At 46.0% G+C, this 27,056-nt stretch overlaps 1 protein-coding gene across 1 annotated transcript in view; it reads right to left on the bottom strand.

Annotated features, from left to right (window-relative positions):
- LOC148534548 (LITAF domain-containing protein-like) overlaps window positions 1–27,056 on the bottom strand; it is a 54,018-nt gene that overhangs the window by 11,418 nt on the left and 15,544 nt on the right. Inside the window, exon 2 of the mRNA XM_088466910.1 lies at window positions 53–117. Within this exon, the coding sequence (XP_088323036.1) occupies window positions 53–104 (52 nt within the window). The 5' untranslated portion in view covers window positions 105–117. The remainder of the gene's footprint in view (window positions 1–52; window positions 118–27,056) is intronic.

The following is a 27,056-nucleotide window of genomic DNA, read 5'->3' as shown; positions in this document are numbered from 1 at the left end:
TAATATCTTTAAAAAAAAAATGAAATAATAAAACACTTTCAAAAATACCAACCTGGTTGTGGGTAAGACATGTTCTGATCCTTGTCTGTTTGTGGCTGATACATTATTAATATTCACCTGTATGGTAAAAGAAAGCAAAAAACCTTCTATATCAGGTTTTGAAAAGTAATTCATAAATGTATATTAAATACACAGATGAAACAAATAATAAATACCGCCTGTGCTTTTTATGAATGATAATGCAGACGCACACTTAGAGGAAGTTTCTAGTGTCCTATAAACCCCAAATCATGTGAATTGTCTATATGAATTTGCTTGCAAGTTGTAGTGCACCTAGTTTGACAAACAAGGTTGGCGCCACCCTGCTACGCTGAATTCTTTCAGCACAGTTAATAAAAAAGAAAATTTTAAAACGACACCTGAAAAATGGCAGCATGCAGCAACATTCATAGAGGGGTAATAAAATGTTATCAGACAGGGAGACGGAAAAATCTTATGCTGGAGACAAGAGCGCTGCGAGTATGGACACAAGATGTATGCTAAAGTCACTGCAGCTGGGATCACGTACGCAGTTGCTGTGTGAAAATATGCAAAAATGTTGCCGTCGCCAGGATATGTATTGAGACACACCGCCGGCATCGCAAATCCAAGTATCTGCGTACAAAGATGCAGTGTTGGTTGCAGATAATTTGATGTTAGCAGTCCTGAGTAACTCTATGACCACGCAGAATGACCGTGGGAACTGAGACACCGGAGCCACTTACACTGTGTACAGGATCGATCACACAGTGAATAATTAGTCGCTATGAGAGACTAGGGTGTTGTACCTTGAGTCATACGCAGTGCGACTCAGATGCATGCACAGATTGCCGATTATCGCTCAACTGTGTAAACACCGGAATAGCATACATCTCTGAATCATGCCCACAGAATCTTCAACTGCTGCGATTATCTGACCACACAGGGTAATTACAGGAATCTTTGCTTGGATACTACAAAGCAGTGAATACAATCATGTATTTTAGCATACCACCCAACATTTTCAATTGCAGTCCTGGTACTCCTTGCGCATGCTCAAAAAGGAAGGATGTCCTCGTGTCTGTGAGGTCACGCCCCCTAGTCTATAATGCTTTTCTCACCATGTTGGCAGCTTGCTCAGCATCTCTTGGTGCAGTGTGAATAATGTGCGCCCAATAATAATAATAATAGTAATAATAATAAATATGATAATAATGATAGTATATTGGAGATGTGCACACATGGTAAGTGTGGGGGGGTTTAGAATTTGGCTCTGGGCAGTATCAGGTAAAACAGGTTATCTATACCCCTTTTCCACCAAAACCCCCCAGGCATCAGCGTAAGCTTTGGTGCTCAGAAGAGGGGGGGACCCCTTTATTGGGGGTTCCCCATTACCCGAGATCCCTTCCTTGTGCTGACTAGCTATGGGCTGTTAATGCTTTGGCCGGGGTGACCCGGTGAAAGGGTCCCCTGGCTGTGGCATTACAACCCGGCTAGAATTGAATCCGGTGCTGGTTTTCAAAATAGGGGGGAAACCACACACATTCTATTCCCCTATTTTTAAAACCAGGACTGGCTCAGGAGCTCACTGCTGGTTCCTAAAATACGGGGGAGCCCTGCTCATTTTCCCCCCCATATTTTTAGAACCAGGACTGGCTCATGAGCTCGGGGCTGGTTATGCTTTGTAGGGGGGAGGGGGGGGGGGGGAGAGGCAGGCTCTACAGTTTTTTTGGGTTTTTTTTTACATTAACCATTTAGAAAGTATTTACTGCTAGAAACATATACAGACCACACTGATCTGCGTAAGTTTCTGGCAAACTCACAGCTCAGGGGGTAGTCTATTTAAAACTTCTATTTAGGACCAAGTTTGCTGAAATTACACCCATGATTATAATCACGATTCTTGGTAAATTCCCGAGTTGTATTTTTTCCATGAAAGGTTTGGCCAATGGTGTATTAATTTGAGATTGCATTCTCACCCAAGATTTTCAGTATAAACAGAATTCTCTCCCGAGTTTGCCTCCAAGTTGGAGAAAATGGTTGAACTCACCAGAGATTGCAATCTCGACCAAACAAGATTCTTAGTAAATTTACCCCTAAGTGTATACTACACACTACAGGTACAACACACTATACGAAAATCAATTACTAAGAAAACAAGAACTAGAGGGTCTCCAATTATCAATGTACCATTTAGTTGCTACTAGAATAACAACTATTTCTAACTTCATAAGTGTGATATTGACAAGAATATATTGAGGAAATACCATTACAAAATATTTAACCCCTCTTTAATCTACAGTATATGTATAAATAGTGGACAGGGATCCATTAAGCTCACATGTGACAGTAATATTTAGATTAGGGATGTGCAGGCTCGGTTCTACTCGGTTCCGTTCGGTTCTTTTTACCGAATCTTATTGGCTATCCAAAACTCGTGACAGCTGAAACCCAATAAGATCCGGTAAAAAGAACCGAACGGAACCGAGTAGAACCGAGCCTGCACATCCCTAATTTAGATGCATAATTATTTACTGTTTGGCAAATATTACAATTATACACTAGAAGAGAGGAGGAAGGCTCATTAGATTATGTTGCAAAACCACATGCCTAATGAACGGAAATTGGCAAGGATATTATATTACAAAGTATGATAACAGCTAAATGGAAGCTACTGTATCAGACATTTCCGCTCATACATAGAATGGAAAGCAAATGTGAACCAGACATTTTAGGGTGGAGTTGCTGACAGTATTAAAATCTGAAAGTAACTCAGGATCCATAATTACCTGAATAATGAAACAGCAGCATACAGTATATCAGGACAAGGAGAAAGACATAGGGCCTAATTCAGCTTTGGGAATAGTGTAAGATATAGCAAGTAACTGGGCATCTTGGTAAAACCATGGTGCACTGCAAGTATATCTTATCGCTGGCTGATCGCTCCGTCTGTATGCACCATTACTCTATTCCCAAAGCTGAATCAGGCCCATAATTAGGACTATTTCCAACTTTTAATTTGTTTATTTTCTAACTAGGAGTGAATATTAGTTCAGGCACATAAGTGTACCCATAAAGATAAAATACAGTGTTACAGTGCAGGACACATATGTAGCACTTCATAATACTTACCAGAAAGTAGCAAGGAGCAAATATACAATCCAGAATAGATACTGGATAATACATAGTAGTAAGAGGTTAGGTTTACATGATTTAAATATTTTAAAACAGTTATATATTTCGGATTAACACTTTAAAAAAAATAATAATTTTTGATGATCATTTTGTAGAAAATAAAAATTGATAAAACAATATTTCACCATATTGTGGATCCCAGGTATAAATAGTACTATTTGTATATAATCTTTAATAGTGGATATTAATAAGGTTTAATAATTTAATACAGATAGATTCTGAATACAATTTATTTCTCCAAAGTATCACTGTATAGAGCTCCTCCTCCCCCCCTCCCCATTAGAAATCCTGCATTTTCCCTGTGATGTGTAAAGGTCCCCATACACTAGCGATTGATTGGGGCAGTTTGCCAATCCCCATATGTCGGGGATCAGTGAAATCCAATATGTTGGATGTCACTGATATGCCGATCACAATCAAAATATGATCATGATCAGCAAGTCGTGCATTTTTAACATGAGGATATGCACCGATCCCCAATGGATCGGCGATCATCGATGGTCACCAGTTGGCATTTCTGACCGGTGGATCTGTGGTTCCGGTTCGATCAGGGAATCAGCGGATTGCCCTGTAGATGTATGGGGACCTTAAGTGGGCATCATTTCATGTATTCTATTGTCCGATGATTACAATAAGTCTTAATCATGATATTACCACAAATACACAGGTAGCAGAGATACTGTGATAATCCTTTATATTGTTATAAATAATGAATATTAATATCATTCAATATAAGAAAAATGAAACTCTTTAAAAACAATGCATTAAATAGAATAACAATTATTGTGTGATGTTGGGATAAAATGATCAAATAGCCTTGAACGAATGTGTTCTTTCTATGACCTATGCATGGCCACAAAACGCCATGTTTGTTGTTGTTTTTATAATGTGTGTTGCTCATGAATAATACATGATAGTTATAAACATCCTGGCACTTCCCCAGCCATGTAAATCACTGATGACAGCACACTAGAGGGCTGCATGTTGAGTGCCTCTGCTGTAGCCCCTGAATAGATAATGGGGTTTATGTATCAAGCAGTGAAAAGCATGGAGAATTGGACCAGTGGAGAAGTTGCCCATAGCAACCAATCAGCTCCTATCTATTATTTTGTAGACTGTACTGGATAAATGCTACTTCAAAGCTGATTGGTTGCTATGGACAACTTCTCCACTCTTTTCACTGCTTGATGCATTAATCCCATTGTCTGATGATCACAAATAACCACCATGCAATAACACTGGGCACTGTGATAAACATTGAGTTTTCTACAGGTTGGAGAGTTCTAATGCTCAGATGTCCCCCATCCTGGATCAAATAAGAACAGGATACGTTTCATTTAATGCTGTAGGTTTACTATTTTTAAAATTGGTATGCTTAATTGGGCTGCTATGGTATTCCTGCACATTGTATGTGTTTCATTGAAGATGGCAAATACTAGCCCATAAAAGCATTATAAATTTCAAGTGCAGGTTTTATTATAAAAACCTATGTATTTTTTGAACTATAAAGTATTTCTTGGTGGTTGAAACACATTTTAAGATCATATTTAGTTCAATACAAAATCAAACACTTTTTGGCCATATTTAGGTAGATTTTATTTGACCTATCAGTAAGAATTATGGGATTAAATGGTATTTTCTGAAATGTCCTCTGAAACTCTGAAAAAATAAAAAATAAAAAAATAAAACAATGCATAATGGCCCTGAATCAGAGTTATATGCTTCTGCACAGCAGCTGCGTCTGTGGATGTCCTCTGAATCAGGCTCAGTATGTGTGTGTATTGCATAAACTATTTAGGAGCCTATTTACTAAGCAGTGTTAGGAGACAGAGTGAAAAGTGATAAGGTGCCAGCCAATCAGCTCCTAACTGCCATCTCACAGGCTGTGTTTGAAAAATAACAGTTGGGAGCTGATTGGCTGGCACCTTATCACTTTCTTATCACTTTTCACTCTGTCTCCTAACACTGCTTAGTAAATAGACCTCTTAATAATATTGATGCTACAATTTGAGCAGCTCAAAAAGGGCCAAAATAGACTCAGCACAGAGGAGGTGAAGGAGTTGATTTGAGTGAGATCTAGCATCTTATGGAGCAGGGATAAGCAACCAGTGGCCCTGAAGATTCTGTGGAACTAGACATCCCAGCATTCCTTGCCATAGTTTTACTGGTAGGGAAAGTTAGAACTGTGGGCCTGATTCAGACCCGGTCGCAAGTGCTGAGTGCTCGCAACCGGGTCGATGGTGGCCCAGAGCGCATGCGTACGACGGAGCCGGCTCTGTCGTGCGCATGCGCGAGACCCGGATAACGACGGGCAATCCGCGCTCTGGGTCTTGCACCAAAGGGGAGGTGCTGTCGATGTTGAGTGACAGCATGCCCCCTTTGGTGGGCGGGTCGAAAGGGTGGCTGCGCAGACAGAGGCGTTCCCATGAGAACGCCTACCATCTGGGGGCAGCCCCACTGACATCACAATTGATGTCAGTGGGAGAGCTTTCGGCTCAAACAGGGCTTGCGGCCACGAGACCCTACCACAAGGGTCTCGTCACAAGCCCGATGGTCGCGATGGTCTTGACCATCGCGATCATCATCCTGGCCGCTCGCATTAGCTGTGGGTGGTAACCCACAGCAATGCGAGCGGCCGGGAGGCTGCTCCATAAAAAAAAAAGACGCCCTGATTCAGAACGAGCGCTCTGTCAGAGCATCCGGGTCTGAATCAGGGCCTGTGTCAGGGAATGATGGGATATGTCCTTCCATAGCAGCTGGAGTGCCACGGATTGTCTATTCCTGTTATGGAGCATGATGCAGGTTACCCGAAGATTGGCTCTGCCAATAGGAGGGGATCCGGTCTATAGATCTACAGTAAAAAGGTCAATAATGTCTAGATAGACACCAGGGGCCAAATGTAATATGGTGAGAGTTTAGAAAATGTGAGAGTTTTCTCACACTTCTTAAACTCGGCCAATGTAATAGAGTCTGAGAACAAAGCAGCACAGCAAACTCACGTTTTTCCGACTCAAAAAAACTCACGATATAAACTCTCATCCAGATGTTTTCCCATTTTGAAGATACAACCCGACCAATGTAATAGTGTTAGAGTTTACTGCTAAACGCTCACATTTTCTAAACTGGACCTTTTGATCCTGCCGACCATTTGTACATGTCGACCTCTAGCGTATCGACCTTTTGTCCATGTCGACCTTTTGACCTATTGACTGTCTAACATCTGGTGTCTATCTAGACATTGTCGACTTTTTTACTGTAGATCTTTGAATAATAGGAGGATTTGAGCAAATTGAGGTTAGGAAAGAGAATTGCTTAGCTTCTCCACATGCAGGGATGTCCATCGATGATTTCACGCTATCGATGTTAAGCACCGATGGCACCATCAATGGTTAATCTTTTGATGTTCATCCTAAGTGAGTGCTTTCCTTGCTAAGTATACAGTAGATTAGTCAATGCCCCTAGCGTGATACCTCTTTTATACCAAAGTGCCGGGTCTGACCCGGGAGTTGGAACACGGAGCCCGATTCAGACCGTTCGCTAGGCTGTGTTCGCAAGTAGCCTGCTGATGTTTGCAATGTGCGCATGCGTATAAGATGCAATGCGCATGCACGAACTAGTCCATGCGATTGTGAAGCTTTCACACCCTGTACACAGATGCCCCGCTAGAATGAGTGACAGGGCGTGCCGTTTGTGGGGTGGTCGATGGTAACGGGGGTGTGGTGGTGCAAATGCAGACATGTCTGTGCATCTTAACGCCATTTCAGGGGCGTGCATAATTAAGACGCAGCATCAGCACACACGTCACATGGCTGAAGTACACACTGCAGCATTCGCAGTGCTTGCGGTAGGGTATGGTCAGCCACAAGTGCTGCGTATGGGTCGAATGTTACCAATTGTTTCATACACTTCCTGGAGATGATGTTTGTTTTCTAAGGGAAAGTGGGTGTCTTGTCATCCCCAGCATCTCCTGCCCTGTCCTATCTCTTCCCTGGCCCTTCCCCATGAGGCCTTTCCCCTTTGTTGGGTGCATTATGTCCCTTTGAAAAATGAGGGGGCGCCACTGCTCTTTCTGGCACAGGGCACCAAAAAGTCTAGTTACGGCTCTGGCGATCGCACGGCAAGACATAGTGGGCATGCTAATGTCTTGCTAGCGATCGCAGAATTTGCATACTTTGGCAGCTGATGGCTGCGTGCAAACGCATCCTAGCGAACGGGTCTGAATCAGACCCAGAGTTCCAATCCAGATCAGACCCAGCACATAACCCTTTCATATTGCAGAGCCGGCGCCGTTCACACCTGAGCCAGGTGTACAGTGACCCGGCTCTTCCGGTGTTGCAGTGGATGATGTCATCTCCAAACGCCACTGAAGCCAGCCAATCGGACGGCGTGCAGCACGATCCGGGTCATCGTGACCCAGATCGCGTCTTTTACACTGCAGGGTGGCACGGGAACGACCCGTGGCCATCCCTGCAAAATACCCGCATTGTATCCCAGGGCCATGTGCATCAACTCAGGATTTTTATGTCAGTGTAAAAGGGGTATTATTGAGCAGAACAGATTTTGCAGGGTGAGATTATTAAAAAGAGATACCAGGGTAAGGGGTGCAATTTTAGGGACATTACTTGCTGAGCAGAAGGGAACATAGCTATTTCTTCTCTGCAAATGGATTGTTGCACAAGCTCAAATCATGCAGTGTCCTTGGAAACGATATTTAAACGTTGGCAGTTAAGGAAACACGATACAAACCTTTGTGAATACAAAAGAAGTCCTAAATGGATTACCATTACAGCATCACATTAATGTGCCAAAGCCTTAGCACTAACAAAATATTTACTGGCTCCATCCTCTTCACAGTTTTTTCCTGCTGTCCAACATATAATCATCTATATAATAAATGGTTACAGAACAGTTGGTTCAGCTCTATGACTTAAAGCGCACATCCACTAGCAGATATTAATGGACGACTGAACGATAACGACATGTAGACAGTACTCAGTGAAGAAATGTCGATCCACTGGTGTTCGGGTGAGTATTTATTCCTTATCCCTAATCCTAATCCCTACCCTTATCCTTCCTCTAGTGCCTAACCGTAACCTTCACTCGCACCCTAAACCTCCCATCTGCAGCTTAGCCATAATGTCGGCATTCTCAGAATGTTGACACATTGCCTTCAACAATTTAACAATGTTGACATCTTAACTGTCGACATTGTGGTTTAACATTATGAAATTCAACATTGTCATCGGCAACCTTTTGACTACATTCCCATGCACATGACAGGCAATGACCCATTCATTGTGGACATACTCTTATCTTGATTTAATTTATCCCCCCTTTAGACTCTTTTCTGTACCGTGCTATCCCTGCAGAATGTCACCAAATATTTCCATAAACTACTTTATTTATGCTCTACGCTCACCTCAATTTGGCAAAATATGGTCATTACAATCATGGCTGGCCATCGATTTCCATCGAATTACATAAACCAATCTGTTGGGTTAATGATGCTTTCAAATTTTACACAATGGCCAAGTGTTATTCTGAAATCATTTAGTAGACAGAGAACAACCTTTATATTAGAGATGTGCGGGTTCAGTTTTATTCGGCTCTTATCGCAAGTTCAGATTTCTCTTATTGGCTATCCAAAACACTTAACAGCCGGATAGCCAATATGATGCAGTATTTGAGATCCGTACATATCCGAGTAAAGCTGAACTGCACATCTCCACTTTATATATTCTGTTTCACCTTTGACTCTATAATTGTCCCCCTACTACAATTGAGGACCTGTTTAAAGTCAAAACTGTTTATTATATATATATATATATATATATATATATATATATATATATATATATATATGTATATGTAGACACATAGCTACGATTTAGGTTTTTATTTATGGCAACCAGCTTAGTGGTGAAACCTAGTCATCCAAGCCCAGACTTGTTCTCCTCTGCTAAGTGGATATTTATCTATAACAATGTTTTTGTGGTTACTGGCAGTATACAAGGTTCGAGTGGGTAATCAGTTCCAAAAATGTCACACCACTGATATACAGGCCAAGTGAACTTTATAGGTTGTTTCCTCGTATATGGGCTGATTGGGTTTTATGGTAAGAACATTTTTTACAATAAGATGATCCTTTGAACAGGTTTTTAAGTTATGACGAGATGATTTAAGTAATTAATAATCTTTTACAAACCAACAATTAACTTTGTCCCTTGCTTGGTATGTGAATCAATGTTTAACAACTTACTAGAAATGGGAAACAGAAGGTGTGGTGGACTGCGCTCATCGTACTCTAGAGGGTTTGCTGGTGTAAAAGGTGGGGCGGGGTCAGTGTGTGGAGAGTTGGGGTGGTGGAATGGGGTTGGGGGAAACGGGTAGGGGATGGAGAAGAGGCGATGTGTGATGGATATTGTGTGTATGTGGTGGAGGAAAGTGGGGGACAGAGTGCTGCACCGTCTGCAAGGGTACCCAATCCTGCATAGAATTAGAATGAAAAGAAGGGTCGGGTGCACTCTCTATAGTTTTGTGGGGAAGGAGGTTGAGGTGTCTCGTGTAGGGAAGGTGTGGTAATAAAAAGACGGACACTCGCGTTTTAAAGGCCAAACCGTTTAATGAGTAGTCACAATGCTGCTCTGGGTTGGTCTCAGGTGGTTAGTGGCTTAGGAGAAATGGATGGTTAGTAGGTTGAGGGGTGTGGGCCTGGGTGTGGTGCAGTGGACCTGCTCAGGGGGGAATGTTGGTGGACCCTCTCAGGGGGCTCCTTACCGTGTGGTTCTTGACCAGCACGTCTACCGTGCTAGACCTATGGTCAACAGTCTTATGAGCAGTCTAAGTCACAATGTCACTGGATGGGTGTATGGGTTGCAGGCGTCATCCGACACTGGTATGGGGTAGCAAGTCTTACCTACCGGTAGGAGCATTGGGTTTCTTATGTTGCGGATGATCAGTCCCTTTTGCTGGAGTAGGTGTCTCTGTCTCCTGGCATGGACGTGTGCCCTGTCATCACAATGGCGATGTAGGTCCCATGCCCTGGTGTCGGGTGGGCCTCGTTCGTGAAATACTGAACTCCACAACCCTGTGGGGTTCAAGAGTGCCACTCACATAGATGCCTGCAGATCCACATGAGGGAAGGGTCCACTTACCCTGTCTAGTGCAGCTAGCCGCTTGCAGATCATGCTTACGACTGGCCTGGGGTATTAAATGTTCTTCCCATGCTCTCTCTTCCCCACATTCCCATCTTTTCCCCCTATTCACCGTATATTTATGGTCATTTCACTCAGAATCCCCTGTATCATGGACTTTCTGTAGCTCAAGACTGATTATAGCTAAACTATTTGTCATTAGTACCACCCTAGGTACCACAGCCCAGCTTCCCCGATGCTCAGTATATGTGACTTCTTTGTGGTTGCAGCAGTGGTAATATGCAAATGCTTGTTTAAGCCTTCCCCTTGTCTTCCAGCATGCACTGTCTGAGATGACCACTTTCAATCAGAGCTGGATCTAGGCACGTTCCACCAGAGCGGCCTTTGTGGGCATACTGATTTCCCAACACCATATTCCCTCCCTCTGCCTGCTAACTTAAGCTTAGTTTAGCTGGCTAGCTGCTGAATTTTCTTTGCTCCCTGACTCCTAGCCACTGATTTCCCAGCCACCGCCCTACTCACTATACTGAGTGACAGTCAGCCTGGATAGGATGTGGCACCTTACAAAAAGCAAGTTGGCGTGTATCGTCACATGCAAACACTGTCCCTGCCCACGCACAGTGGCAGTGCTGTCTCCGGTAGGCAACGGGCTGCATTGCAGATCCAAACCAGGTGAGGCCAGTCAGTGTCAGTATGGTGGTTGTGTCACTTCACTGGTGTGATCATGATAGATGGAAATTCTCTTGAGCTGAGCAACACTGCAAGTCCTGTGTGCACAGGTGCTGAGTGAGGAGGGGGCTGTTGCTGAAGGGGGGGCTGGCTGAGCACGGCAGTGACTATTTCCTGAGGATGAGGGGCTGAACACTGTTCAGTGAACAGTGGTTGAGGTGGGGGCTTGCTGCCAGGCTGAGGAGCACTGACTGTGATTCAAGTGAGCAGGAGCTGAGTCTGGGGGTAATGGGCTGAACAGTGGCTGAGGATGTGTGGCTAAAGCCGGGTACATACTGAAACGTTGTTACGATTTGGCCAAATCATAATGACATATCATGCATATTGCGCAGTGTGTATGCACAATATGCTCGTACCCGCGGTCGCATGCAATGTCATCAGGTTTGATGTGCTGCGGTAGTGCATGTATGACAGAATGAGGGATTGTTCAGGCATTCGTTACATCACTCAAATGTGTACCCGTGGAACGATATGTCAGCCCGACATATTGTCCAGGTACATATCTTCCAGTCAGGGGCGGATTTGCCACTAGGCAACAAAGGCACCCATCTAGAGCCCGGCAGGTCCCAAGGGGCCCGTGGCCAGGGTTGTATGCAGTGAGTTTCCGGAGGATCACAAGCTTCCCCGCGTGCCGCGCTGGCTGAAGACTCTGGCAGCTGTCTAATTGCTGTTGGGTGCCACTGCCGGCTCCAGAAGCGCTTGCTAGTCCCTTCTACTGTATTGTGCATGTGACGTCACACGCATAGAGAGAAAAACCCAGATAGGAGGACGAGCAGTAAGGTGCGTGCTGGTGGCTGCTATTAAATACTGTATGGGGCATTCTACTATATGAGGGAGAGGAAGGGGGAGGGACTGAATACCTGGCTGCTATTAAATACTGTATAGGAGATGGAGGCATGCTACTATATGGGGGAGGGGCTGAATACCTGACTGCTTTTAAGTACTGTATAGGAGATGGGTGCCTGCTACTCAGTGCTTAAAGTGGTCCTAGAGAAGTGGAGGAACTCTCCCTCTTCTAAAAAAATGACAGCGCACGTTGCAAATAAGGGGCATGGTCTCAAAAGAAAGGGGCGTGGTCACAATATAAATGGGCGTGGTCACACAATAGTATTCCCAATTCAAATTACACCACACAGTAGCACAATCTTGATTCACCCAATTCATATTGCACGACATAGTAGTGTCCCTTATTCATGTATGACACACAGCAGTGCCCTTTTTACACAATGCCCACATTTGTGCCCCTTATACACAATGCCCACAGTAGTAGTGCCCCTTATACAGTGCCCACAGCAGTAGTGCCCCTTATGCAAATACAATGCCCATTGTATCGTTGCCCTTGATGCAATGCCCCCAGTAGTGGTGCCCATTATGCAGTGCCCACAGTAGTAGCGCCCCTTATGCAGTGACCCCAGTAGTGGTAGTGCCCCTTTTGCAGTGCCCTCAGTAATAGTGCCCCTTATGCAGTGCCACCATTAGTGGCAGTACCCCTTATGCAGTGCCCACAGTTATATTGTCCCTTATTAAGTGCCCCCAATAGTGGTGCCTCTTATGCAGTACCTCCAGTAGTGGTGCCCTTTATGCAGAACCCACAGTAGTGGTAGTGCCCATTGTTTAGTGTTTTGTTTAAACTTTTACCGCTTGATATCATAGAAAGTGCAATCAATGGAATCGATTCAATTCACTGGGAGTTGAATAGCACTGGGAGGGAGCTCCAGGAGCCGTTCAATTCACAACTATATTTACTCCGACGGGAAGCTGTTAAGTCGGAGAAATCATTTTCCGACTAAAGTGCCGCCTTTCTCCTATGACAGGCAAGGGGGGCTGCTGGTTTGCTGGGAAAAGAGAAGCTGTGTCCGGGCATCAGCGAGAGATGTGAATGGTGGGTGGGGACGGGGCCTCCTTTCAGCTCTTTATTTGACTTGCGTTAGACAGACAATAGCTTGCTTACATGATATGCAGTATAATGTTAATTAATGCCGATCGTTTTCGTAGTATTACATTGTGGAATCTATAATATAAGTAGGAATAGAGGTTCACTCTGGTAGTATAGTCGCATACTGTACTGTACAAATCAATTCTACTTTACTACTTATGGCATGTTGCAGTTCTCTTTCACAACTGAAGACTGCTTGGAGGGGAAGCTATCGGGAAGCCGACTGCCTATATACCGGCAGCCGGCTTCCCGACTGTCTTATCCCAGCAAGGGTGAAATGCCGGGCGTCTGGATGTAGACGCCAGCATTTCCCCAACGCCGGGAGACCGGCGCCCGGCATCACGATCGTAGTGATGCCGGGCGCCGCGAGCGGACAGCCGTGGGGGGGAGGGTTAGGTTTAGGGCTCCCGGGGGGGACTTAGGGTTAGGCACCCCCCCGGGAGGGTTAGGGTTAGGCTACGGGGAGGGAGGGTTAGGGTTAGGCACCCCCGGGGTGGACTTAGGGTTAGGCACCCCCCGGGGGACTTAGGTTTAGGCAGCGGGGAAGGGGGTGGTTAGGGTTAGGCACTTAGAGGGAGGATTAGGGTTAGGCACTTGGGGGGGAAGTTAGGGTTAGGCACCCCTAAGAAGGGTTAGGGTTAGGTTAGTGGAAGCTCATGATTTTTGGGGTAACCCACCGCACCCCCGGAAGGGTAGGCACTTCTCCCTCATTATGCCCACTTCCTAGTGAAGTGGGCATAATGGGGAGAATTTCCATGGTAATCGTGGGTCTCTGTCCAGGGGGCGGTGCTCAATGACGTGATTCTGCATGATTCGCATCATTTAGCACCATCCTCGATTTAAATTTGATCCAATCGCGGCAATTTGCCATGAGGGACGGGGCTTAATGACGCGAATCGTTAGCCCCCCCATCTACACCCTCCTGCTTGTATTACCCGGGCATCTCCCGGGAACACAAATACTGTATAAAGGAAGGCAAGTATGATCTACACCATGCAATAAAAAGAATAATAATATGCTTTTCTATTCGAAAATGAGTAAATCTTTGGAGCAATTAAAAGAGTGCATGCAGAGTTTGATATGAAAATTATTTTTCTTAACTACTGTACATATTAATTTAAATACATATTTTCAGAAAACGATTGTCTATACTTATAATAGAGTTGTAATGGTTGTGTCTGTGCATAGAATTTTTTTGTAGAAGAAAAAAAATAATGAGCTGTCACTGCTAACTGGCTGCCAGTCCATGAGCTCTCCATGTTTGCCTGCTTTCCAGTGCACCAGCTGTAATCAGCTGGTGGGCCAGCACCAAGTCAACAACGCTGACACCCAGGCTCCCCTAGGCAGCTCTGGCTGAACCAGCCCATCTTGTGTGGTGCAGGGGGAGCAGCAGGCCACAGTGGCAGCTCGGGCATCATAGCAGCACCTTGCACCCATGGTAGTTATCACCCGTTTGCAAGCAGGTTAGCAAACAGTGGGGTACTTTTCAGGATCAATGGAATGGGGTTTAAGGTGAGGATAATTTAAACAAATAAAGGCTGCTGGTGTATTTCAGGGTCCAGTCTTCAACCCGGCAATGCCAGGTATCCCAGATAGTATAATATAAAAAATATATATATTTTTGAGCATAGATAGTGTGTTCTTTTCAATACTGTTACTCAATGGTTGTGGAGGGGATGTAGTCATAATGTGGACACCATAATGTCGATAGTTATGACGTCGACATTAAACATGTCGGCATCTGCAGAATGTTGACATGTTCATAATTCACTTGCTCCACAGATTTACTCATTTTCAAATAGAAAAGCATATTATGGTTAGGCAATAGGAGGGTTAGGCTATGGGAAGGGAGGGTTAGGCACTAGTTGGAGGGTTATGGTTAGGCTACGGAAGGTGAGGGTTAGGGTTACGCACTAGGGGGAGGGTTGGGGTTAGCCGTATTCACTGCCGTATTCACTGCCGGAAGCACTGCAGGATCTGCTGGAAGTCATCAGAACATCACAGCCAGACCGGTAAGACACCACTGGTGCCGCCAGACCAGGTAAGTCACCACTAGACCACCAGGGATGTTTGTCGACATTCTAATTATGTCGACATTTCATCAGTGTCGACATGATTTATGCTGCCATTGTCAATGTCGACATGACGCATGTAGATATTACGGCCATGTCAACATTCACGTGTCAATATGATGATGATGATGCTGGCGTGGGCTTGAATGAAGTGATAATGCATGGGTCACCACATGCTATTTATTCTGGGGCTTCAAAATGGCCCCCTGTGGTCATATTGGTCTCAAATCTGCTTTTTATAGTAGTTTTACTATTTTATTGTGTCTGTTATATGTACCCATATTTGGTTTTTGTATTTGAATCTACAAAAGGTGGATTGGCCGTTAAAATGTCACTGGGAAGTTTCCCGGGAGGCACACCACATGTGGGGCTGAATGCCGCATGTGGCTCCACCCCCAGTAGTGTATACTTTTTAACGGGCACCGGCAGCCCGCTGCCACCTGTCAGGGGCCCGTAGCTTGGAGGAGCTCTCATCCTGCGAGACAGAGCTCCTCCATTCACAAGTTCCCTCCTTCACCCAGCGAGACAGAACTGCTCAGCGTCACACAGTGAGAGACACATGCAGCGGAGATCGCTGCTCTCCTCTCTAACCCCCCCCAAAGATCCAACCCCTCTCGCCCACACAGGTTCCCTTCTTCTGCTCTTTCTCCCCTCACAGAGCCAACACCCCCATCCGCAGCCCTCAACCACTCAGGTTCCCTTCTTCTGCTCCACAGCTCCAACCCTCTCCATTCGTAGGCACTCCTTCCACCACACAGGTTCCCCTCTCTTGCTCTCTTTCCCCTCCCAACTCCCTTCCCCCATCCGTGACCTCCCTTCCCCACACAGGTCCACCTCTTCTTTCCCTCACAGCTCCAAACGCTCCCCAATCCGCAGCTCTACTGACCCCTCCCCCGCAAAGGTTTCCCTCTCCTGCTCTCTCTCCCCTCACAGCTCCAAACCCCCCCATCCGTGGAACCCACAATCCCTCCATTCCCCACTTCGGTTCAACTACAGCAGAAAATGAACCCTGAAAGAAGGGAGGGTCATCATGACATTCCAAACACCGACACAGCCTCGTCCTGGGAGAAAGCTACAGTACCAGTGTATCCTGTTCCTCCATCTGAAGGTAAGTCCCTTACTGTACATGTTACACTTATGATTAATTATGTGTAGTATAAATTAATAAATCATTAAATGTACTCATTTCTACATTATTCAGGATGTCAACATATTCATAATATCGACATTCACAATGTCAACATTGCTGTGAATGTCGACAGCCAGAATGTTGACACATGAATTTCCGGTTAGGATTAGGCTGAGATTAGGTTTAGGCTGCCATTAGGGTAAGGCTGCAGTTACGTAAGGGTTAGGATTAGGCTGTGGTTAGGGTTATGCTGTAGTTAGGGTAGGGTTAAGATGAGGCTGCAGTTAGGGTTAGGCTGCAGTTAGGGTTAGGATGAGGCTGCAGTTAGGGTTATGCTGTAGTTAGGGTTAGGATGAGGCTGCAGTTAGGATTAGGCAGCAGTTAGGGTTAGACTGTGATTAGGCTGAAGTTATGGTGGGGTTAGGATTGGGCTACGGTTAGGGTTAGACTGCAGTTAGGGTTAGCCTGTTAGGTTAGGATTAGGTTGTGGTTAGGGTAAGGCTGCAGTTAGGGTAGGGTTAGAAATTAGAATTAGGCTGCGGTTAGGGTTAGGCTTTAGTTAGGGTATGGTTAGGATTAGGTTAAGGTTAGGCTGCAGTTAGGGTAGGCGTAAAATAAAACTGCAGTTAGGGTTAGGCTGTAGTAAAGTTAGACCGTGGTTAAGGTAAGGCTGTAGTGTGGGTAAAGTTAGAATTAAGATGCAGTTAGGGCAGGGTTAGGCTGCAGTCAGGGTTAGTCTATAGTGAGGTTTGGGTTAGGCTGTAGTGAGGGTAGGGTTAGAATTAGGCTAAGGTTAGGATTAGGCTGTGTTTAGGGATTGTTAGGATTAGGCTGCGGTAAGGGTTAGGATTAGGCTGCGGTAAGGGTTAAACTGTAGTGAGGATTGGGTTAGGGTTAGGCTGTATTTAGGGTAGGGTTAGGATTAGGCTGCGGTAAGGGTTAGACTGTAGTGAGGATTGGGTTAGGATTAGGCTGTAGTAGTTACGGGGTATGCAGTCGGGAAGCTGGCGGACCTAACCCCGACAGCCGGCTTCCTGACTGCTTAATCCCGGCGAGGGTTAAATGACAGACATCTAGAGACCTGCCATTTTTCCGGCACCAGGAGACCGACGCCCGGCATCCCGATAGAAGTGATGCCGAGCGCGGATAGCCGTGGGCGGGGGGGTAGGTTTAGGGTTCCCGGGGGGGACTTAGGTTTAGGGGGCAGGGAAGGGGGGGGATAGGTTAGTCTATACTTACTTTAGGGACGATTGGGATTTTCACCAATGTGGGGCAGCCGCTGTCGAGATTCCAACCGCCGGACTTGCGTTCGGCGGTAAATCATACCGATTCCAATTAGGGTAGGGTTAGTGTTCGGATGAGGTTAGGTTGCTGTTAGGGTTGGCTTCATTTAGGGTTACGGTGCAATTGGTGTGCGTGTTATGGTGCATTTTAGGTTTATTATAAGATTGTGAACATCCGAAAGCATGAACAGTTGCAGCACTGCAGATAGAGGTGTATCTCTAGATGCATTGGGGTCAGACTAGCATGTGTTATAGCATGTGGAGGCATGTGGTGCGGCCAGAGTGGCATGTGGTGCGGTCAGAGTGGTGTGTTGTGGTATGTGGAAGCAGGTGGGATGGTCAGAGGGGTAAGTGTGTTGGAAGCAGGTGGGGTGGTTTGAGTTACATCTGGAGACATGTGAGGAGGTCCGAGTAGTATGTGCTCTCACTGCTCTGCCATCCTCTTTTTAAGGTGTGTGGATAGGGACACTTTGGTGTTGGCTCCGCCTACAGTTGAATTGGTGCCGCCCACGTGAGGCCACTTTGACAAATTTTTCCAGGGCCACTGTTAGCTCCCAATCCACCCCTGAATCCACATATTTGTAGTATCATTATGATTTCAAAATGAATAACAATTGCAAATAAGTGGTTTATGGAAAAATAATCTTTTAAACAATTAATATAATATTGAATATCTCTGAACTTTGTCCTAGAGGCTCCAACATGTCACTCTGGGGGCGTGGTCACACCAAATTGGGCGCATACCTTGCAATTCAATGGTGCTAGGTTCCCCCACCACCCTCCCACATCAAAAAAACATTGAATTGCCCTGTCCAGCTTTGATTGGTAAATGGAGACTGACCTCCCAACTACTCACCAACTTCCTAACAAATCATTAGACCTTAGCTAATATTATCTACTATTTACATACATTTGAGCATAAAACACAAGTAATAAACAAAATGCTTTTTTACGTTTCAGACCATCTCATTTCATACAATTTAAGAGTTAAACATGTGAAAAATAAGTGATGAATAGATGTGATATTATATTGCCACTATTATGTAGGGTGTGCTAACACAATCATTAGTATTTCACCACATCCTCTTTTTGTGGAGCATGGGGTAGAGGTTGTGACTTGTATGAAATAAACTTCCCTTTACGCTCTCTTTTCTCCATCAATTTCACAAGTCATTCTGATTCCATAAATGTTAAGTTACTATCATCTTAACCAACTCTTCAGTATGCCAGGGAATAGATATGTTCTTTGAGGTTTGCCCTGCTTTCTCACAGTTAGTGGTGGGCTGATGGCAATAAATAGCATTTGTCAGATTACAACAAGATTTTCATTGAAATTTCATCTCACCTCTCACCAGGGCCACCAAGAGGAATCTCAAGCCCTGATGTTGTCTCTGCTTGGGTTACGCAATCTGCTGTATGTGCCAGTGCTGCGCATGCAGCATAGGAGCATCTGTCTCATATCCTATCTATCTATCCACATGCACAAAAACACTAATATAGAATATTTACCACAACATAGAATAAGTGACTTTGGTTCTATTAGGCTTATTTACTAAAGTAAATTTGCAGGATAGCCCCCCAAAACACCCTTTTTTGGGAGATATCTTAAAACTTATAGAATCCCTTGAATCCGAGACTGTCCCTGGTAGCTAACACTATATCAAAGTGGAGTTAGCTGCTGTTGCCTACGGGCCACAGATTGCAAACGTACCAGGAGAGGGATCTGTACAGGGGCATATTTATAATGGGTGCAAGGTGTGCGCTGCAGAAATCACTTGGACAATGGCCACCGTGGCCATTTCCTCTGTGATTTACAGATGCGCAGTAGAGATGTCCTGGGACCGTGGCATGGGCGCCATGTTCCTGGAGACCTGCGCATGTGCAGTAGACACTGGCACAATGCCAGAGTCTACTGCACCCCTGGAGAAGAGGGGGCCTGATCGGAGCCTGCACACGGGCCCCCTCCTCTCTTAAAGCGCCTCTGGATCCATAGCAACCCTCGCTGGCACTCTCCACTCAGACCATGCATGGAGAGTAGTGCAGAAGGAGAAGTGAAGGGTTTGCATTAAGGTTGTGTACAGACAGATACCCTTCAGTTAATGTGCTTGGTACACATGTAAAGGTGTACAGCTCTCCCATCGCATACCAGAGACACAAGATAAGGAATAACATTGCAACATTGTCTATTATAAAGATGGGGACTGCACTGAGGAATGTAATGTATTTGTATGAAGAGTGACCTCCACTACAGCCCTGGGGTTAATTAGGAGTATATACAGCTATGCATTAGTCACAGATAAGATAGTGCCTATATAGTGCAATTAGCATGAGGCTAAAGGTGGGTACACACCTGACAGATATATCTGCAGATCGAGTGAGCTGCAGATATATCTGCAGATGATAGTCATTCATACACAATGAACTACCATCATCTGCATGCTACAGCCGGTCCCAGCGGCCAGGTGGTGGCATGGCCACGCCTCCTTCAAGAAACAAAAAACACCTTTGCGGTGCTGGGGAGGGGGGCGCTCTGTGTCCCTCAGCCTGGCGCACAGCCAATGGGGGGCGCGATCAGCGTGATCGCTACCCCCTTTGGCATAGGAGACTGCTTGGGCTGCCTCGGACAGTCTCCCAGTGCAGCCCAGCACACAGCAGCATGTGCTGGGCTGCTGTGGATGGGGAGCTGTGCCGGACCCGGGTAAGTAGTACCCGCTCGTGGCTCCCCGCCCCCTCTGCACCCCTGTGTATGGGCGATCGGCTGATTGCCCGTACACACTTGCCAATGGACAGATATGTCTGCAGACATATCTGTTCATTTGCTGTGCAGCACAGCCAATGCGATATGTCTGTGAGCAACGTGTCCGATGGGAACACGATATATATTGGCCGATCAATTGATCGGCCAATATATCGGCCAGTGTATTCCCAGCATTAGAGTCCTCCTGATGGAGATGAAAGCCACCTGATGTGGGGTGTGGAACCCTCCTGATACCCCTGAATGAGGGGAAAACCAACTGATGTGGGTGGGGAGCCTCCTGATACCCCAGATAGAGGGGAAAACCACCTGATGTGGGGGCTTTGAGGACTGAGTTTGAGTGAAGATATTGTAAGACTGCTACTGTGGTGGAACTACAAAATCACAAAATGCCCAGTCTACTGCCGACTTCTTCACATGCCGGGAAGTTGCTCCACCAAAGATCTGCCCCCATACTCAGTCACTGGTGCCCCAGACCCCCGCCTCCCATGCTCTCTTTCCAACAGCTCTGTCTGATGCATCCTTGTTGACATCCAGCTCCTGAAATATCTGCAGCCGCACTCATGCTTGGACCCGCCGCACAGGTCCGTGGCTAGAGCTTCCACCAGAGAGGAGTGGGACAGGAAGTTTTGGGTGAGGGGGGGCGCCAGACGTAAGACACTGGCATGAGAAGCTGCTGAGGAGCAGCAACATTAATGAGCAGGGACAGGCTATAGATAGACGAAAGCAGCATCTGAGGGTCTCACACAGAGCCCTCCACTAGTATATTGTTATGGTAGCTTCCTAGGTGCCGGGAAGAGGTGCCATGTATTGGGCGGCTGTGACGGTACACTCCGGGTACATATTTACAGCCCTAAGTGGGGTGAATATATTGTGGGCAATGGAGGAGGTGCCCCTTCAGTGCTGGCTCTGGTGGCAGACGCCTCCATTGTCTCCCATAGTTCTGCCCCTGCTAGGAGGAGTGTGACCGCAGGAACCAACAAGAGCTTAAGGTCTCTACAGTAGGCTTTGACAATCAGCCCACTGACATCGATAATGTGCATCAATGGAGTATTGACATCTGCTCATAAACGACAGGTAATCCTGGAATATCTACAGTATAAGCAGTATATGCACAGAAGACCTACTTATTTGTTCACAGAATGCAGCAGAATTAGTAATCTAAGCAGACAGGGTTGGATTGGCCCACAGGGGTATAGGGGAAATCCCCAGTGGGCCCCACTAGGGATAAGATTGTCACAGTGTTTTACTAGCCGAGCTCAGCATGGCTCAAATCAGGTAACTGTTGAACCACTAGTTTAATGCACAGCACTAGAAAGGTTAACTCCATGCCTGGGACATATATATACACTAGTATGTAACCCAATAGACCACATCCTGACACTGTACTTCCACGTCTAGAAAGGATTAACGGTCATCCCAGCCTGTGCCAACTGAGCCAAGACCTCCACATGTTGGGCAGGGCAACTAAGTGATCCAAAGACCAAGTAGTACAGTCTCCCACAATCTCATATGAACCAGACACTTGACAGTGTTCCTCAACACCCCCACACACCTGATCAGAGAGGGCACCCCAATATACAGCATGACTCACACAACTCAGGGGACCAGCACCACAATGAAGTTGAGAAATAACATCAATGTCAATATCGGGACAAAATCCTCAATATCTCAGACTCCGATTATCAATGCAGAAAAACCCTTATCAATTATCGAACCCTGAGCACTGACTATTTTTTGATGTTGCTCCCTACTCTGCAGTCACTTTCTTTCATCCATACAGTATTCAAGCTCAACTAGAATTGACACCTCAGGGTCCCAAAGTGAGTCCAAGGCCAGCCACATTGTTTTAACACCACCATCTTGGCTACACCCCTCATCCTTCCTGGTCCTCCAGTGATGCTGCTGCCACATAGGATTGTGATCAAGCCTAAATCTATGATTATAAGAATCAAACAGGACATATTAGAAATGTAATAGCTCAAAATAATTGTTAATAACTCAAAATAATGTTTGTTGTGTGACAACACTTTTCTGTAGGTTCTCACCTCTAAAGTGATAAATAACTGTTTTCTGCTTTATGTATATAGGAAAAGGAAGCGGCTCAAGGCTCTTTGTCTAAGTGGTTTGAAGTGAAAAAAAAAAAAAAGCTATTTGGCCCATTGCTGAAATTGTTTCAATAAGCTCATTTCTAGCACTTAATTGACTGATAAAAGAAAACAAATACCTTAATGTTAATTTTATGTACATTTTATTTTATTTCAATGTATTTTTCCATTTGACCTAGTCTTTATAAACTCATATTTCATTTATTTATTTAATGATGTATATTGGTGGGCTGGCAGTAATGGTTTACAGATTCAGCTTCAGTATGAATGTAATCATTAAATGTCTACCTCCATATCTGCTTATTGTGGCAATATCACACTAGGGACCTGATTCAGTCCCGGTCTCTAAGTTGCGCTCGCTCTGAGCGATTTTTCACCATCTGCGCATTCCTATAATTCGCAGTGCTCTTGCGCAAGCCGGTCTTTGCGATCTGTTTTTGGTTGCTTGTAAGCCACTATCAGGTCACTGCTTTGAGTGACATATAGTGCAGTTTGTGGGTGGTAACAGGGGAAGGTGCTTGTAAACGGGGAAGTGGTGTTGCGGACGCAGGTGTGTCAGGCCGCCAAAACACTGTTTAAAGGGTGTGCATAATTAGCAAAGTAGCGTCATTGTACACGTCACCTGCATGTATTTCAGCCAGCACTGATCGCTGTGCTTGCGGCGGGTTAAGGCAACCTCAAGGGCTGCGAGCAGCACGATGGCTCTCGATGTTCCCGATTAATCCTACATTTCCCGGAGATGACGTGTGTTGAGAGTGGCAAGGGGGCATCTTTATACACTTGCGAGCGCACTTTGCCGTAGCTCGCAAAGACATAGAGGGCGTCCTTATACAATGCAGTGCGAGCGCTTCTTTTAAATATCCAGCCCCTTTTTGCAAGTGAGAAGCCACTACTTGCGATCAGGTCTGAATGAGCTCCTAGGTGGCGATAGTCATTCATGTATTCTGTGTAGGCCTTGAGGGACTCATGCACACAGGGTAGAAAAAGGAACTGTGAGCACACCTAGAGGCTGCCTTATGGAGAGAGCTCAGGTGAGGGCTAACGAGGCAGACCAGTCAAGCTGCATGTGGAATCAGTCCAAGGAGGACTGTGGCAGCTACAGAGCCCAGAGTGCCTGGAGGCCATTGGGCGCCAGGCTTAGCCAGTGTCCAGACCTGCAATCATTCAGGGAGGAAATCTCTGGGACTTTGTGTGACTTTGTGGAAGTCAGGCCAGTGTCCAGACATGCAAGCCAGGCAGGGAGGACCACAAGAGAAACTTTGTGCAAAGGCCAGGAGGATGTGTTTATACCTGTAAGAGACAGGATCGGGACTACAATAGACTGTGTTACATTTTTAGACTAGCTGCCCATTATAGTCAAGGTTCAAGGAGTGAGGTAGTGCCCTGCATGGGGATGTAGTTAATAGACCAGTAGACGCAATGCCGCCGGTCTAAATCCCGGCTGTACCTGCCCGACAAGGGACTTAAGATAGGCGTCGAAATGCTGGCGCCTATCTTAATCCCGACACCGGAGTACAGACCCCGCCATCCCGATCGTCCGCTGATGGGCAAGTATAACACTCAGCCCGGGGATGGGGAGGTTAGGTTTAGGGACCCCCATGGGGAATAAGGGTTAGGGACCCCACCCCCAGGGAAGGTTAGGCTAGGGGAAGTAGGTTTAGGGTTAGGCACTAGGGGGGGAGGTTAGGGTTAGGCAGCCCCACAGGGAGGGTTAGGTTAAGGGTGCGGAGAGGGGGGGGGTTAGGTTTAGGCATCCCTGGTGGAGGTTAGGATTAGGCTCTAGGAGGGGAGGTTAGGGTTAGGCACCCCTAAAGGAGGGTTGGGGGGGGCTTAGGGTACATACCAACACCCAACAGGATCTCTCACTGTCAGACTCTCACTGTCAGGATTTGAACCGGTGGCTGTTGAGCCGCTGGTATTTCAATACCATTCCCACTGCATGAGGGGCTAGGTTGTGTATTATTTTGTTCCTGAAATGCTGACAGTAAAGCTCCATTTATTTTCATTTTAACCTGCAAAGCTGCGTGTGCATCTTTATTATGCACCTACTCACTGCACCACTGACCTCTAATAACACCAGATATATCACATTATGTATTAGTCCTGGATCATATCCTTGCAATCTGCCGCGATTGGGTGAAATTTACATAGGGGGCGGAGCCAAATGCTGTGATTCATGCAGAATCACATCTTAAGCCCCGCCCCCTTCACGGAGACCTGCGATCGCCACGGGTATTCTCCTCATTCTGTCCACTTCACTAGGAAGTGGGCAGAATGCGGGAGAAATGCCTACCCTTCCGGGGGTGCGGGGGGTTACCCGAAAAATCGGGAGCCTCCCGTGAAAACCGGGAGGGTAGGCATGTACAACTGTGCTGCTGCTGCCTGCCCTGTGTGTTCCGCCCCCACCCCCGACTCCTGCAGTGCCTGCAGGGACTGAGAGAGACGCCATAAAGTTTCTCCAGTTCAGTCCCAGAGTGCCCTGTGCAGAGGAGCCGTGACGGAGAGACTGTCTGACAGCCTCCAAGCTGGTGTCAGACCGAGACAGTGCAGCAGCAGTGAAGCACTAGTGTGTACCTCCCCTGCCCTGCTCACAGTCTCGGATTGGGGGTGAGTGCTGCAGCAGCCCGCATATGTTATTAATTAAAAAATTATGAGGAGTAGGAATGATGATGATGAGGAGCACTGTGCTAGACAGCTTTAGTTATTCCACCACACTCTCACCATAGGTGCCAGTTTTGTAGGTTCTGTGGTATTTGAACACCCCAATATTTGTGCTGCCATTACACTACACATACTGTATCTTTGCATGACATGTTTCTGTCATATGGTGGTGGTGTGAGGTCACATAAGCAAACCCACTCATTAAAAAAAATAATTCTGGATTCTCGCACTACATATTACAAGAGGTAACTTGTTTATGTAAATAAGTGCATATATTATGTAAATAAGTACCTGCCATGCATTGTTTCTGTGAATATGCAAATCATGCTTAAATTGACTTCCTCAAATTCATTGTATACTAGCTAGACTTTAGTGTTAAGTGCAATTACAGTTTTGTTTTTTTAACAGTTACACTTTCCTAGGATGTGATGGTCAACATGTGATGTGATGATAACACTACCCAAATTGTTAACGACTGAGAAAGAGGACACATACTTACCTACTCTCCCTGATTGTCAGGGCGACTCCCTAAAATAGTAGCAATCTCCCTGACTCCCTGAAGAGTCTAGTAAATTTACTAAGAATCGAGTCTGATCGAGATGACAATCTCGAGTAAGTTTAGGTATGTTTTTTATCTCCAAAGTTACTAAAGGCAAACACTGTTGAGTTTGGGAGAGAGTTTTTCTCTTCTCACTCATAAAACTCAGGTGAGATCGCAAACTTGAATCTTATCACCATCGGGCAAACTCAGAATTACTTTTCACCTAAAATACACAGCTCGCAAATTTACCAAGAACTGAGATGACAATCTCGGGTGAGATGACAGCAAACTCTCTGCCAAATTGAAGTTTTAAATACCTCCAGATCTGCAAGTATGCTAGAAACTAGGGGTGAGCGGGTTCGGATTTCTGAAATCCGAACCCCCCCGAGCCCCCCCGATCCGAGTCCGATCCGAGTCAGGCTCGACTTTTCCCGCCTGACTCGGATCTGAAATCGAGGCAAAACGTCATCTTCCCGCCTTCCGAGTCTCGCGGGTTTTGGATCCTATATAAGGTACCCACGTCGGCGCCATTTTCTCACTCGGCTGTGGACAGTGAAGAGGGAGGGTGGGAGTTAGGGCTGTGTAGTGTAGTGTAGTGTAGTGCTGCTGTTGTCCACTACTTCAAAGTCCATAGGGGCTGGCTGTGTTGTGCTGTGCTGCTGTTGTTAATAGGGGCTGTGTCCACTACTTCAAAGTCCATAGGGGCTGGCTGGACTGTGTTGTGCAGTCAGTTCTCCATAGGGGCTGTGTCCACTCCAAAGTCCTGTGCAGTGTCCCAGTCCTAAAGAGGTGCTGTAGTGTTGTCCAGGGGGTGCTCTGTCCATCAGGGGTGCTCCCCCCAAGTGCTAAAAAAATAATATATTTTCTGTGTTTGTGAATTGTGTGCGCAGTAGCCGCACGTGCATCAACAAAGTAGTGCCAAGCGTGCGCCTGTGTCATAAGTAAAGGGCCGGCTGGCTTGACCGTTAAAGGGTGCTGTAACCCCCGAAAGTACACTCCAGTCCAAACCAAAAAAAAATTATTTTCTGTGTTTGTGAATTGTGTGCGCAGTAGCCGCACGTGCATCAACAAAGTAGTGCCAAGCGTGCGCCTGTGTCATAAGTAAAGGGCCGGCTGGCTTGACCGTTAAGGGTGCTGTAACCCCCGAAAGTACACTCCAGTCCAAACCAAAAAAAAAAATATTTTCTGTGTTTGTGAATTGTGTGCGCAGTAGCCGCACGTGCATCAACAAAGTAGTGCCAAGCGTGCGCCTGTGTCATAAGTAAAGGGCCGGCTGGCTTGACCGTTAAGGGTGCTGTAACCCCCGAAAGTACACTCCAGTCCAAACCAAAAAAAAAATTATTTTCTGTGTTTGTGAATTGTGTGCGCAGTAGCCGCACGTGCATCAACAAAGTAGTGCCAAGCGTGCGCCTGTGTCATAAGTAAAGGGCCAGCTGGCTTGACCGTTAAAGGGTGCTGTAACCCCCGAAAGTACA

The sequence above is a fragment of the Taudactylus pleione genome, unplaced genomic scaffold, assembly GCF_031769625.1.
Source record: "Taudactylus pleione unplaced genomic scaffold, aTauple2 ptg000066l, whole genome shotgun sequence".
NCBI lineage: Eukaryota > Metazoa > Chordata > Amphibia > Anura > Myobatrachidae > Taudactylus > Taudactylus pleione.
This window is presented reverse-complemented; position numbering and strand designations above follow the sequence as displayed.